The 16,594-nt window shown below is 41.5% G+C and overlaps 1 protein-coding gene across 9 annotated transcripts in view; it reads right to left on the reverse strand.

Annotated features, from left to right (window-relative positions):
- LOC103698463 (50S ribosomal protein L33-like) overlaps nucleotides 1-3,226 on the reverse strand; it is a 59,701-nt gene extending 56,475 nt beyond the window's left edge. For 7 of the 9 annotated variants that reach the window (XM_039126713.1, XM_039126712.1, XM_039126709.1 and 4 more), the window contains exon 1: nucleotides 2,516-3,224. In XM_039126713.1, coding sequence (XP_038982641.1) covers nucleotides 2,516-3,097 — 582 coding nt within the window. In that variant the 5' untranslated portion in view covers nucleotides 3,098-3,224. Of the gene's footprint in view, nucleotides 1-2,515 lie in introns of all 9 variants that reach the window. The other 2 variants (XM_039126715.1, XM_039126716.1) reach the window with 1 other exon arrangement.
- Between the last annotated feature and the right edge of the window lie 13,368 nt (nucleotides 3,227-16,594).

Genomic DNA, 16,594 nt, shown 5'->3' on the forward strand with positions numbered 1-16,594 from the left:
TCGACCTAAGAGGATTGTTCTTTAGTCAGGGTTTGACCTAATCGAATTAGGTTCAATCTAAGGAGATTAGGCTTCCCTAATTGATAGGACTTGATCCAATTGGATTGGGTTTGATCCGAATCATGCGGATCTTAAAGTCTACGTGAACATGTGATGGAGCATGGGACACTTGTCCTTCATCCATTGCTTGGCGCCATCCTAATTTGATTAGGATTATTAATACTTGATTAATAGCACCATGGGACAAGTGGCAACCATCTAAAAAGGGGAATCATCAGATTTGATCTTATGATTTGTTTTAATGGGTCAACTCATTCTTTCCCTTTATTGCATGACACTTTCCATGAAGGCGTCATGACACATGTCCTTTTTTATCCCTCATGCCCACTTCTTTTTTTGTTTGAATTTTGAATTCAAATTTTTGTATTGGATCTGATGGAGAATGGGGCCTCTTATGATGCCATGACATGAAGTGATGAATGGCTTTGATGAGATCAAGCCATCACACTTCATGGTGTCATGACATATGAAGAAAGTCCCACTCGCCCACAACATTGATGTTTGAATTCTGAATTCAATTTTTTTTGGTTATTTTTTTGAATTCAAAATTCCTAACTAAATGATCAGATCCTCTCCTTGATTGGGGCGTGAGATTTGGAGGAAAATCAGCAAGGGGCAACCATGCTAAATCTCTACTTAAGAGAGTCTTCATTTTCAAAATGGAGCATGAGATAGTGCAGAATTGTTTTCATGGTTCACATGCCTTAAGTTCCTTTAGAGAAGAAGTTTTATGTGGTGTATCCTTGCTAATCCATCGTGGTGAAGTCTTCTTCCTCTCCTTCAGATCCTCCCTCTTCTTCCTTCCTTGATCACCAAGTGTTGGTGACTTCAAGAACGAGGAAGAAAAATTCAGCCAACAAGTTTTGCGCTTGCTAGCACTCTTGCAGGATTGCGATCCATCCGGAGCTTTGCGTGGATCACCTATAGAGACCATACACATATATAGTTGCGAGGTCGAGCATCAAATCCACAAGCTTTGATCATCATAAAGGTATAATTTTTGTCTTGAGTTAAAACCTTTATACTAGTGTTACAGTCTAGGTCCAGTTTCTCGAGATTTCATCCTCCATTGGGGCTCCTCAAGGAGTTATCTCCAGAGTCCATTCGATGGATATTCGAAGATTAATTGGATTAGAGTTTTTCATTTCAGATCTGATATTAATCATGCAATAGTTTTTTAGCATAATTGTTTAAACGATTCTAGCATGATCCTATGAGTTCTTACGGTGCTGATTTCTAGATTTGATCTTATTAGCATGCATGAATAAAAATTCGAATTTTCCGCTACGATTTTAAAACTCTTAAAGAACTACGTTTGGCTTGATCCCCCTTTCGAAGAGATATGTAGGCAATCTGAGCAGGTTCAGCTATATTTTAAAAAATTCTAAAATTCAGCATGCTAATCACTGCTAGAACCCTAGGACAAACTTTCAGGGAGTCCCCAAGGTGTCTCCTTTATTGGGGCTTGGGCGTTCTCGGGTTGTCCCAAGTCGAATATAATTGGCACAAGTTGTCCGATCTAAAATATAAATACAACGAGAGGATTTTTATTGAAAATATTGTCGTATTCCTAAGCCCACGGGATCAGGGCATTATCGAGGTCTCCCAACCTATATATTGAAGATCCTCAGTTGCCAGATTCCAAGATTCTTCAAAGGCTTGAGTCTGGTGATGAGCGCCTTGCACTTAGCTTCGCTACTCAAGGTAGAGGATTTGAACTGGGAGGCGTACTCCACTAGGGTCGGTGAGCATAGGACCGGCTTTGCTGCCCCAGGCTCGATGACCTATCCACGTGCATAATTTATGGCGGCAATGTGGTCATCTTTCTTGAGGAGTTCGGTTATCCGAGGCACTTGGGGGTCTCAGCAAGTCCGCCTACGATGGTGTTGATGATGCTTGCTGTCGGATAATTGTCGATTAGCTCTGGAGGTGGCAAACCAGAGGAGGAAGCAGATGCTTCTTGGTCATGCCGAGCATGAACATGTCGTGCATGAGCTTCAATCTCATCTCTGAGCTGGAGATACTTCTCGGTGTCATGGTTGTGATCTCGATAGAAGCGATAGTACTTCTTTTAGCCCCTTTTGGTCACTGGACCCTTCATCGGATACGGAGGGCACATGTAGCCTTGGCCCTTGTTCTCCATAAGAATTTAGGCTCTTGGGGCGGTGAGAGGAGTATACCTCTCAAATTGTTGAGGAGGGCTCCTCGGCTGCCATGGGCCCTTCTCGCGTTGAGGCGAGATACTTCGGCGCTCCCTTCGCCCCTCGTGATCCCATTTGGCCCCTTTGGGGGACTTTAATCTGCAGACTAATAACAGAAGGCCATGGCTTTCTCGACATTAGCATATTTGTCAGCTCGTGCCAATATTTCGGCGAAGTCATTGGGGAAGCACTTTTTTAGGGAGAAGAGGAAGCTCGACGAAGGGAACACCAACTTTGAGTCCAATTGTTTTTGCCTCCATATAGGCTTCCAGTGCATCTTCTAGCATTGACGACTCCGCAAGAACCTGAATGACAGCCCCGTAGGCTTGCAACAAGCTCAGAGCACCATTAGAGAGGCCCGCCAACGAAGAGAGCAATCCAAATAAGCTGAAGTCACCATTCATATTGTAATCCAAAACACTTTTAAGCAAATACCTGACCTCCCGATGCATCCTGGCGGCAGCAAATATTCCAATCAATATTGCAAATGATTCCAAAAAATGAGAGTAGCCGTACTTGTTCACTGCCCCAAAAAATTTGACTTCCGTCACAATGCTCCAATTCAAAGTAAGCACAACTATGGCAATAAAGGGGAAAAGAGTGGGGTGTTTATCACGATAAGAATTGAGACCCTTTACATTAGTGCTAGCAGCAGTATCAATTTCAACAACGGGCTTCGAATCAAACAGCTGGTCGTCCAAGAAAAGCAGAGAAGAAGACGAGGTAGAGTAAGATCGCGATCTTCCAAGAAGAGCTCGGCGCAACAATCCCAGTACAAACCTACTCATAAAAGAGGGTCTCGAAACCCTGTGACTTGAACTGCCCCCAAATCGCATCGATGCCCATTAGATGAAATGAAGAATGTCCGTGAAGGAGAAAGAACCAATTTTTCTCAAGAAACTCAGATAAAATAAGAATAAATAAGCATTTTTTATTGGACTCCCACCACTTTTCACGTCAAAAAAAACCAGTTTTTCCATCAGAGAATTTAGTAGCCCGAAGAATAAAAGCACCCATCACTAAAAGCTCAAATCGTTATCATTTGGTAGAGAAATTTAAGGTATGGGATGAAAGGAATCACCTCGAAATCCCTCTCAAGACCATTGGAAGTAAAGAATGCTGCGTACTTTTCAAGGTTGGTTTAAGCACACAACTCTGCAATTTCTTGAACTTAAAACTGTTTGTGCTCAAAAGAGGAGGAGAGGGAGATGAGGACTTGGTGGTGATTTCTTTCTGTGGATCGGAAGCGGAGGCGAGGAGAGGGTTTTTTTTTTTTGGGGGGGGGAGGGGGGGGGGGGGGAGGGGTGGCAGCCTAAGTTAGGAATGGGTCAATGTCGGCCGAACCGGCCGCTGGAGATAAAGGCGTGATGAGCCGACACGATCTGAATGGGTCAAGCATTTGAGGATATTAACCCGTAGGCTTGCAATAATCTCAAAGCACCATTTGAGAGGCCCGCCAATGAAGAGAGCAATCCAAACAAGCTGGAGTCACCATTCATATTGTAACCCAAAACACTTTTACGCAAACACTTGACCTCTCGATACATCCTGGCGGAAGCAAATATTCCAATCAATATTGCACATCATTCTAAAGAATGAGAGTATTCGTACTTGTTCACTGCCCCAAAGAATCTAACTTCCATCACAATGCTCTAATTCAAAGTATGCACAACTATGGCATTAAAGGGGAAAAGAGTGAGATGTTTATCATGATAAGAATTGAGACCCTTTACATTAGTCCTAGCAGTAGAGTCAATTTCAACAGCGGGCTTCGAATCAAACAGCTAGTCGTCCAAGAAAAGCAGAGAAGAAGACGGGGAAGAGTAAGATCGCATTCTTCTAAGAAGAGCTCGGCGCAACAATCCGGGTACAAATCTGCTCATAGAAGAGGGTCTCAAAACCCTGTAACTCGAACTGCCCCCAAATCGCATCGATGCCCACTAGATGAAATGAAGAAAGCCCGTAACGGAGAAAGAACCAATTTTTCTCAAGAAACCTAGATAAAATAAGAATAAATAAGCTCTTTTTATTGGACTCCCACCACTTGTTCACGTCAAATAAAACCAGCTTTTTCATCAGAGGGTTTAGTATCCTGAAGAATAAAAGCACCCATCATTGAAAGCTCAAATCGTTATCGTTTGGGAGAAGAATTTAAGGTATGGGGTGAAAGAAATCACCTCGAAATCTTTCTCAAGACATCATAAGTACATAATGCTGCAGAGTTTTCAAGGTTCATTCAAGCACACAGCTCCGCTATTTCTTGAACTTAGAACTGTTTGTGCTCAAAAGAGGAGATGGAGAGAGAGATAAGCACTTGGCGGTGATTTCTTTCTGTGGATCGGAAGCGAAAGCGAGGAGAGGGTTTTTGGGGGGGGGGGGGGGGGAGGGGTGATGGCAAAATGAAGATGAGCCCAGGTTACGAATGGGTCAATGTCGGCCGAAACGGCCTATGGAGAAAGAAGTGATGAGCCAGCACGATTCAAACGGGTCAAGCATTTGCGGATATTAACCCTAAAACACGGTATATAGCTCTTGAAAAGAGAGGTTTAACCCGATGCTATTGCAAATAGATCCAACTTGGACCAAGAAAAAATTATTGCGCTTAGAATTTTTTTAAAAATTATTATGTATATATATATATATAATATTTTACTAGTGTTTAGGTATGTGCAATGCACAGAAAAATAGAACTAATGTTCGAGTTAGAATTGCGATAATCATATTTTATTTTTTAAAATATATTTCAAGAAATATTGATACAAATAAAAAAATATATTTTTAAAATAACAATTAAAGTTATGAATTACCAATTTTTTTACATCACTTCATCAAGTGTGATCACCCCAAGGCCACCATGGAGCTGGCAATAGTTTCATGGAGTGTGTAATCGCTGATGAAAAAAAAATTATATAAAAAATTTAAAATAATTTCTTTTGAGAAAAAAAAGAGAGGGTTAGCCCCACCTAGCCATCCAAGTGCATTAAGGATTCAAAGCCAACTCATTGGACACCACAACCCAATGACAATAGTTGACATCCACTTGAATTTTAAATACAATGTTTAGTTTAAAGAACTCATTATTTAAACCATTATCTTTTTCTCTAGATATAGTACATGTATCATTAACTGTGAGCATCGTAACCCATGTAATAACCCTTACAATAGTTGTACCACCATTTATTTAGAACTTTATCCTAATTAACAGCTATGGTGATCATCCTAATTAATATCTAAATTTTATTCACCATTGCTACTCTTGGGGAAAACATTGGACACCTCAATCTCAGGCTAGATCTACCCTTTTTTATCTCAGACGTAGGCCGAAAAGAACAACCTTGACCCCAGCTAAGTAGCCGACCTACCAAAATGAGCTATCTCGGCTCCAGCTGAGGAGCCATTAGTCGAAAAGAATAATCAGCACATGTCGACAAAGATTGATAGTCCCAACAACCAATAGCTCTGGCAGCCTGCAGTCGTGGCAACGCCACAACCTGCACTTCACTAGTGCTGCCCGCCACCTACGCCTCAAAGTACTACCGATCGTTACCTGGCTATCATTACATGCCACGTTGGACCAGGTAATGACAAAATAGGCTTTCCTAAATAAAGGGGCAGCTCGGAGGACCTCAGGTACGCACGCAATATTATTTACAAAGATCACACTCTACTGAAATTCTCTTTTTTTTACACTATTGCCTCATTATTCTAACTTAGGCATCGAAGGATCCTCCGCTGGAAACTCTCTGGCAAGTGGACTTTTTGTAGGTCGCGTCTAGAGGAGTTTAACCTCCTACACTTCGGTCAACCTGCTCAGCTCGTCTCCAGCCGATCTTAGAGTTGTCCGAGATGCACTCCGACCTCAGCACGAATTCGATGGCAACAAATTGGCGCCAAAGGAAGGGCACCAGCCTCTAGCAACATCGATATCCATCGATGGGAGAGACAATCAGCATGAAGTCACGAGGAGCCCACGGTGCATTACATGCTTCGCAACACTACGTTCTGACCTCCCAAAAGTAGTTGTAGAGCTCAGACATTGACCTCGGTAGAATTCGAGCAAAGAGAGTGTGGGGGCGATGACATGTACTCGGACAAAAGGCAAACAACAAGGACAAAACAAAGTCAGGTACTTTGGAAATTTTTCATTTTCATTAATGTTATGAATCTTTACACTGACCTCAGCAAAGGCCAAACAGAAGGAGAGTACATCGAGCTCGGCTAATCTGAGCAAAGAAGCAAAAATGGTGTGGTAAGAGACCTCATCCTTTGCCCTCGCCCTCACCGGCACCTTCACCATGGCCGACGTCGCCACCTTCGCCGTTAATAGGATTGTTGCCCTCACCGCCCCTGCCTTCACCGATGTCGTCATCATTGTCATCATTATCAAGATCGAACAAGTCAATCCCTCCGAAGAGCTGCTGAGCCCAAGCTCGACATTCTTCCAATCCCTTCCTCAACTTTTGCCTCGATATGGAGGACTTGCTCCCTGGCATCGGCAGCCCGCCACTCGGCCTCGTTGGCTCTCTTCTCGGACTAAGTTAGCCTTGCAGAAAGCTCTATCACCTTCGAATCGGCGACTTTGAGGGCCTCCATGGCTGCACATAGTTGGGCCCCCTTCATTTTCGCCTGGATCTGCATGGCCGAGACATGAGCTTCTGCTGACCTGATCTCATCCTCAACCGACTTGGCCTTCACCTCGACCACCTCGGCTCGCTCTTCAGCAGCTTTCCATTTACCTTAGGCACCGAGGAATGCCTTTAAGAACCTCACGTGGTAATTTGCAAGTCAGAGACCTACTCTAATGATCGTGGTGAAAACCTCGTCAAAGAACTTGGTGGCACTAACAGAGCGCATAGCCTCCAGGTCGGCCAAAAGCCGCATGGCCTCGACCAACTCCATCACTACCACGGGGTTCGTCAGAGCCAAGTCCGACCCTCGAACAGACCGGCGTGGGGGGTAAACCATGGAAGCATGGCTCAGAGCGGAAGGGTGCTCCTGGCAGATGGATGAGCTCGGATCGGACCAAGCCATGCCACGGACCTTGGGGGTTGAAGCCTCAGTGGCGACTGCGGAGGCAGCCTTGGCAAGAACGGGCGAAGAAGACTCCCCCTTCGGCCTTCGAGGGACCCTGACTTCGGCGGTAGTAGCCGAAGAAGACTCCCCCCTCGGCATTTTCCTCTGGGGGACCCTAACCTCGATGAGAGCGGCCGAAGATGACTCCTCCCTCGGCCTTTCCTCTTGGGGAATTCTAACCTCGGCAGCACGACCGACTTTATCTTCATTTTTCTCCTCTAACGAATCAGCACGATGTCGGTCTTCATGGCAGCGAGAACTGCAAGACCAGAGACAAGGTCAAAAAGGAATGCAACAAGGTGGAAAGATAGAGGAAGAGTTTAGGTGGAGCTTACCCGAAGGGTTGGCCGGACTCAAACTGACGTTAATTAGTCTTCTCAGCAGCTCCTCCAGGGTGCGAATCTCAGATCGAGATTCCAGAAAAATGTCCAAGGCCTTTGATCATCACTGAACAACCTCGGGGTCAGGTCGGTTCGAGGTGCCCTCCACACGGTCTTAAACTCCCATAGCTACTCGGAGTTAACAAAGAATAACCTCCCTTTCCATCCGTGAATGGAAGAGGGAGTACCTCGGATCAGTTGGCGATCTTTTCGAGGAGAAAAGGGCTACCAGCTACTGTCTTAAGGATACTTCCTCGGAGTGAAGCATCCCTGAAGAGAAAAGTCGAGGCTTGGATACCCCAGAGAAAACAAAGAGAGAGGAAGCCAACCGGAACTCGCCAGAAATTCAAAATCAATTGGATCGAGACAAGGCTATAGGCCCTTATCAGCTTAAAAAAAAGGGTGGACAAGTAGCCTCAACCCGGCCTGCAAAGTCTCCTCATATAGGCCGAGACGAGAAGGATGGGATTGGATAACCTAATCACTAGGACCAGCGAGCTCAAATATGAACTCAGGAGGAACAAAATGATGGCTTGGATAAGGTCCATCTCCGCTTGCCGATTGGACCCTAGACTCAGCTGAAGGTGATGGCTACCGAGTCTGGTGACAATAGTCCGGCGACCAACTCCCCTCCGAGGCGTTAACCTCACAGTCACTCATGGTGGAGAAAATAAAAAAAATAAAGAAAAATACAAAGAAGAGGACAAGGCAGCGAGGGAGAATACAAGAAGAAGGGCCAAGCAGCCAATGAGAGAAGAAGACTCACCGGAAATAAAGAAGCACAAAAAATGTCAGTGTCGAAGGAATGAAAGACTTCAATGGAGCACCACCCAGAAGCCTGAGTACTAAAGCACTTGGGCGAAGGAGCAAGCGAGGTGAGAAGTAGAGGTTGAAGGTTGGGAACGCCCTTATATAGAGTTGCGAACGACCCGGACCAAAGCACTGATTTGGCTACTCAACATATCACGCCATATGTCGGCTTGAGGCATCGCACAAGCGATCCGCTAGATTGTTACTTTAATGATGCCTCGAGACAACCTAAATGCGACGACGCTTCAGAAAGACTAAACGCACATTTAATGCCCCCGATAAGAGTGCTGCCCTTGCTCGAGGTGACGACATGACTTTTGTCATCCAAACTAAGATGCAGCTCAGCCTCAGAAGTCGGGGGACAAGTGTTGGAGAAAATATTAGACACCTCGACCTCAGGCCAGACCTATCCCTTTTACCTCAAACATAAGCCGAGGAGAGCAACTTCGGCTCCAGCCGAGCAGCTGACCAACCAAAGTGAGCTACCTCGACCCCAGTCGAGGAATCGATCAGCCAAAGAGCCATCAGCCAAAGAGAACAATCAGCATATGTCGACAAGGACTAGCAGTGCCAACAATCGACAGCTTTGGCAACCAGCATTGCCCACCGCCCTTGCGGACTGTCATCCACATCTCGACCATACTACCAGCCATTATCTGTCCATTATTGCACACTGTGTCAGGCTAGGTAATGACAAAAAGGGCTCCACTATATAAAGGAGCAACTCGGGGGCCTCAAGTACGCATACAATATTACTCACAGAGACCATCTGCTGAAATTCTTTTTCTTCTACGTTGTTGCCTTGTTATTCTGACTTAGGTATTGGAGGTCCCCGCCGGAAACTCTCTGGCAACCGGACTTTTTGCAGGCCATGTTCGGAAGAGATCCACCCCCTGCACCTCGACCAACCTGCTCAGCTCATCTCCAGTTGACCTAAGGATCGTTTAGGTGCACTCCAACCTCAGCTCAAATTCGGCAGCAACAATTGCTATAACTATAACCAGTATAATTACCAGAACCACTACGAAGTCACAGCGTCGTTGCCACTAATGCTGCTGTCACTGCTTGTTTTATAATATTTTGTTTTCAAGATAAAATAACTATAACTACACAAAATTCTCTCTTTTTTTTAAATTTTAAAATATTAGAATATGGAATTAAAAATTAATAATGATGCACATCCTAATATGCTTAGAAATTGATTTTTTTTCAATATGGTTATAAAAGATTATTTTAAAATAAACAAAATTTTTAGTCAAATTACATCTAAAAATTTTCACTTGTTTTTTATTCTTAAAGTATTAAATTTAGTATCCAACCATAGATTTGAAAGACCAGTCTAACAAAACCGAGAGCGAAGATCGGGTAACCAAATGATATTAGCATATCATCAACTCTCGGTAGCTAGAAAAGAGGAAATTCAATGACCGATGACCAATCCTGGGTTCACATTTGACATAGAACATGACCCACTATGGTTACATTTAACCAAAGCATGGCATTGAAGCCTATCCAAGTTACAACACCGCAATCAAACAATTAAAAGCACTTGTGGGCGGAGAATGCTAACATCTCACACCAAGAGTTTTTTGCTTTCTTCATTTCAATAAGCTACACCTTGATTTTTGTTTTTTTCTTTGATATTGATATTATATGGATCCTCTCCAGTAGGTCTAATCCACGATCTTCACCATCCATGTACCGCATGGCAGTCCATGATCACATGCCACATCGGATCATGCACACTGTCAGATCTGATCACGCCTATGATGTGGATGGTTAAACTTATACTTTTGCAAAGGACATGTGTACCCTACCTGGGGAGACGAGAAATGCTGCAAATTGGTTGGGTTGACCTGTGGCCAACCTAGTCCCGATCTTATTAAACTTAATCCAATCTGTATTTGAAAATCCATAGATTGTGTCAAGTTCAAAAAATTAGACCTAATGTTAAGTCACGAACAAATCAGGTCTTATGTTTTTCATCCTGGCCCAAGTCAACCTGTATATGAATCTAATTTTGCTCAACAAAAATAGGCCCAATCGGACCTGAACTCGATCAGCCTAACTCAAAAATCTGAATCATATAAAACTCTGTCCTTCACTCTAAATATATTTTCTATTTCATTGAATGAGCTCTCAGTTAAATTAATTTCTCTTTTTTCATCTCAACAACCATATCTCCTCTTATCTAGTTCCACTTTGTTATATATAAAATTTTATTTTATTATTTATTTTGGTGGATTTTTATTCCTAATACCCTCATATGTGTGTGTGTGTCTATATATATATATATATATATATATATATATATATATATATATATATATATATATATATATATATATATATATATATATATATATATATATATATTAAAAATTGTAGTCTGTAAAACTAAGAATGATCAATTACTAGGATGGAATAAAAATGTTTTGAATGAAAATTCAAGTTTAAGTTGGCTCTTTTTAGTTTTATTAAATTTTTTAGTAAGTTTATATTTAATCATCAATTATTATTTTTAACTATGAAAGAATAGCTAGTATTTGACTTTAATTGCAAAGCCAACCCAACTTCCAATATTTTGGGTTGGGATTGACTTATACTTGACTCCAATCCAACTGAAATAACCTAGTGTGTCCAAGATCCTTTCTATGGACCCTATCGGACCTAACTCGATCAGCTAATGGGTCGAGATTCAGATCCAAAATCATGACCCAAATGTGAAAATGAGTCGAGTCAGGATTAAGCATGACTGGTTCGACCCGACCCAAATGAGGCTTTTTGGCGACTGTGGAAAGCTGGGAATTAGACATATTTTTATGGATTTTAGGTTATAGGCCCACTTTTGGCTAGAAGGCTTGGGCCATGGCCGATGATATCAAGGCTCACCAAGCCAACCAACATGTATGGCAATCCTCTAACTAGGTTAATGAGAGAGAGACCGAGTTGTACCTTTCACACAAAAGGGTTCACCTTCCTTTGTATGAATCTACTGTTGGATCATCCACCACACAAACCTCAAAGTGCTCCGAACTCCGTCGTAGAACTAATTATGGGCCAGACCTCGGGTCTAAACTATATTCATTTTTAGTTGGACTTCGGGTCGGGTTTATTTAAAATTTAATATTTTCTATGCCCAAGTCCAGCTCATGATCGACGCTACTTCGTCATTTATCTATCTATGCAGGTCTCAAAACGAGAAGCTGATGATCAGTTGGACTCACATAAAGGAAGTTGAATCCTTCTTTCATACAAAAGATACAACCCTGTCCCAATGAGAGCTGGAGTGTTTGGATGCGACTCCATAAGGTTACTCATCATCATCAAGGATGCATCATTAAGGCTGCCCATTATGGAACCAACACTACCTGCTTGCAACAGAAGCATGGACCAGGAGAGAGACTTTGATCATTGCTACAAACAAGGGGTTTGATCATTCAATTGTGGAAAGCAACTGCCGACATCTAATTAGAATTGGGTGGGCTTTGCTAGGTTGAGGAAATGTTCTAATCAAACTTAACCTCTAAACCGCCCAATCCTAACCCAACTCAACCCAGTTCTGAGTTGGAATTTCTCCAACCCAACCCAACCCAATCCACCTCTTCTTAAATTAAATCTTGGTTGGGTCAGTTAACCGAGTTAGGTTAGGCTAGTCAGATTAAGCTGAGTTGTGCCAAATGGAAAAGTTTGGGATATTTTTGTGAGATTAATATTTATTGAACCGAGGTCTCCATCACACATAAATTTCAATAGTACATTTATATATTTTCCTAGACACACTTAATACATAATTTAACAGAATAAACCTTATAATTATATAGCATATAACTAATTCATAAGAAACATAAATATAAATAATGAATATAAATCGGGTTTAGTCGGTTGGGTTGGGTTGGGTTTCGGTTCAAGTTGGGTGAAAGGTCAATCATAAACCAAACTTACGTAAGATTGAGTTCGTATTTTAAACCCAAGCCCAACATAAATTTCTAAAACCTCAAGGGTGTGTTTGGTAGGTAGTATAACTATGAAGGAAAAGGTTTGGGATATTTTTTTTCTTGAATTAATATTTGTTAAATTGAGGTATCAATCATTCATTAATTTCAATAGTAAATTTATACATTTTTCTAAACAAACTTATACATAATTTAACAAAATGAAAGATATAATTATATAAAATATATGTAATCCATATGCAACATAATTCTAAATTATTTATTTTATCATTTAGTTATTAATCATGAAGCAGATTAATGCCACATTATTTACTGCATCAACATACCCGGAATGGAATGGTTAGCAAAGTCCCTACACCGAAGAAAGATGGAAAAGTAAGAATGTGCTACAATTAGATCGATGTCCCGCTGCTGCACATCGATGTTCTCATAGATCACGCTGCAGGCCATGAGATGCTCTTCATGTTGGATGATTTTTCGGGCTACAATTAGATCAAGATAGCAGAAAAGGGTAGAGAAAAGATAGTGTTCGTCACACCTTGGGGAACATATTTTGAGTCAGAATGGGTCTAGTTGGGTTAGATTCAGGTTTGAGTTGGGTCGAAGGTCAGCTATAAACCAACCCTAATTGAGGCCGGATTCGTATTTTGAATCCAAACCCAACCCAAAATTATAAAACTTCAAGGATGTGTTTAGCAGGCAATTTATCCACAGAATAAGGATTTTATTCTATGGTTATGCCGTCGAACACCAAATTTTGATATGAGGAATTGGCTGATACCTCGATAGGGGATAAACCCCTAGCAGACGACATAACCCTATTCCATAGGATTGGTGAATAAGTATTTTGCAGTGCTAGAAGGCCTTCTCATTCAGCTTTATTAACAAATAGCCCCTTCATCTTCCCCCTTTCCCAATTCCCTCCCTCTTGCTACGCACCATTGCTGCTCCCTTGGAAGTCAGTTTAATCATCTACCGTCGAACACGGAGGTCAGTTTAGTCATACATCGTGACATGTCAAGCCGGCGAGGAAGCAGGAGATCGATTCAATTAAGATGATACTATATTTAGATGTACTATAAATAATGATTTTTGGTATTTCATTATAGTTGTATATGAGTGATCTTGTTCATCCTTTTTTTTTTTTGTAGGGCTGAGAGATTAGTCACTTAACGAAGACATTTTATTTATCGCAAGCCATCGATTATGTGTATGTAGGTCATAAATTGCATACATGTATTATGTCAAGTGGCATATAACAATTTTCCCCAGAGATGTTTCATCGTTGCAAGCTGTTAGTCATATACATATGGGTCGAGAATTATATTTGCATTAGAGCATGCGAGTCATCAATTATGTGAATGTAATGTGTAATATTATGGAAATCAAACCTTCTTCTATCTTATTTTAACATAGATTTCTTTTATGTACATGTCCAAACTATGGAATAAATGCTCTTCCTTCAAACTTATTTAGATAACTTTCCCTTATTCCTTTGAAATCTATTTTGTAGCCAAAAGCACCCGACTCAACCCTACCCAATGAGCAGGTTGGGCGGATGAGTTCAAGTTGAGCGCAACCTAAGTTGCCGAGCTCATCCCAAGTTACACCCCTAGCTCTAAGGGCTCATTTGGTTCGTGGAAAAAGAAGAGGGGAAAGTGTGGTCAACATAAATATAAAAAGGATGCCTCTTATTTGGTTAGAGTTTTCAAAGGAAAGAAAAGGAAAAGTTGTATTTCCGTAGGAATATGATTTCCATGTTTCATGAAAAAATCTTTCTCATGAGAAACATAGAAAAATTACTTTTCCGTGAGCCAAGAATCGAAATATTTTTATTTTTTTTCCAAAAAGGCTATTCAGCTATCCTTATTTGATCTAAAGCATTAAAGACCTAATTTTTATTAAGGGTATAATAGAAATTACACATAACTTTTTTAGAAAAGTGGATGGTCAACTAAATATAAGCACTCTGTAAATCTGTCATTTTTTCATGCTCAACCAAATATGCCAAAAGTATTTTCTCAGGCATCCTTTTTTCAGGAATCTGCTTCTTAGGAACCATATTTCTATGAAGAAAAATGCTTCCCGTGAACCAAACCAGCCCTCATAATTACTTCGAACTCCCAAGTTGAACGCCTGGCCCATGCCAGCATCTCACCACAACTTCTGCTTTATGCTTTTGTCTGCAAGATGAGCTCCCTAATATGTTTTTCTTTTTTATTTTTGAAGATTAGAAGGGTTAATCCCCATATTTCTACCCTATAACCCCCCCAACATGGAGGGCTAACTTCAACCATAGTCAAACCCTCACCTATAGCAGTTGATTGCATCAATCTTCGCTCCTCGACGAAGGGTTGCTGCTTAATATCCGGTCTGCCGGCATGATCTCACCATATAAGAGGATTTTAGTGAAGCCAATATTTGATGTTCGTGTTGGCTACTGAGATACCTAATCGCTCCAAGGGACAAAATTTGCTATTGGTTTGATCTCTCTAGGGCAAGGATATATCTAGCCCAGAGGTTTGAAAATGCCAAGAGGTGCAGGAAATTTATAAATACAAAGTGAAAATTAAAGGTGAAGAACTAATCACAGAAATACTAACCAAGGGGAATTATAGGGAAGGAAATGTTTTAAATCATCTCACCTTTCCCTAATACCAGGAAATAAAAGATAGGACTAGGTTAATTATGAGTCACATATGCTAGAAAATAAAAAAAATGTTGAATTAAAGTTGAAAGAGAAGAGACTAAAAACCTTCCTAGGTTGAATCTCTCCTACGAGGCCTGTCGAGTCCTCTGCACCCTCTAGGAGCCCCAAAAGATTTGAAATCATAGCCTCCTTCAATACATTGGAGTTCTAGTCTCTCAAAAGTGTTATTGCAAAGACATAGAGCTCCTACATTAAGACTTCTGATGATCTCTAATGGTTTCTAGTCCTCGGGGCATGAGGCACTGCCCAAATGGGCCGGTGAATCTATGAATCTAGTAGGAAATCCAGCCTAACTTTGCTAATTACCCAAACAAATCCTTAGGGAATGATAGGTGTTAGGTGCGGCCTGAGGATGCAGATTACCTCACTAGTTCTGGTTTTCACAAGAACAACAAGAACCAATGCAAAAATGATACCTACCCTAGATCTTTAAAGAAGAAAAAAATAATTCTTTAGATCGTCTCCCTCAATTGGCTCTTCCTATTTCTCAACTGTTGGTGATAGGGCATTTAGGAGGAGTTTGGGGCATCAAGGAGCATGGAAAGGGAGGGGGAGCGAGAGAGCAATATGCTTGAGGCGGAAACTAGAGGAGGAGACCAGGAGCCAAAGAACACGAAGGTCTCTAGCGACAGGTGGTGGAGGTCGTTCTTCTGAGTAGTTTAATTTCATCTCTACACTCTAGCAATAGTAGAAGGACCAAGTGTTTGAAGAAGCATCTTCGCTCCCTGATTCTATGAGCATTGACCCGGTCTATCCAAAGCCTAGACTTCAACTTAGGTAGGGAGGAGTTGGTATAGGTCAAAATTCCCTTGAGCTAGGGAATAGCTACTTGGAAAAAAAAGAAGGCTAGACCACATCCAGACCAACAATTATAATTTGAAGGGCAATAAACCAAAAGAGGTGTAGACCGATACAATAAGGATGCAAGCCGATATACTAAAAGTGCGGGTTGATACAACAAAGGTGCAAACCGAGTAACTGCGGCATAAATTGAGGACTTTTATGAAGCAGAAGCCAAGTATTGCCTAACCAGAAAGTTAGTGCTATTCAAAATATGGGAGTAATGAAAGGGAGGTGATTGGCATGCATTATAGTCCATGTAATACACAAGAAGAGTAGTCGACCTAGCTATTATCTCGATTAGCTCATTAGATTGCCATCTCTCCAACTATCTCTCAGTTTTGCTGGCCCGAGCCCTTATTGGTTGAGCAGAAACTGATTCAAATCAAAGTCATTGATGTTTAAGTAGAATCCAGAGATGATCAATAACTGCATCGTTTATGACCATCGAGCGATGCATGCCATCCTATTTTTCGCTGAATGATGGAACTTTGCTTCTTTTTTTTTTTCCCTTTGAAGATTGACAAATCAAATGACATTCTTTTATAATTTTTTTGCAATTCT

Source organism: Phoenix dactylifera, chromosome 5, assembly GCF_009389715.1.
Source record: "Phoenix dactylifera cultivar Barhee BC4 chromosome 5, palm_55x_up_171113_PBpolish2nd_filt_p, whole genome shotgun sequence".
In the NCBI taxonomy this organism is placed as follows: domain Eukaryota; kingdom Viridiplantae; phylum Streptophyta; class Magnoliopsida; order Arecales; family Arecaceae; genus Phoenix; species Phoenix dactylifera.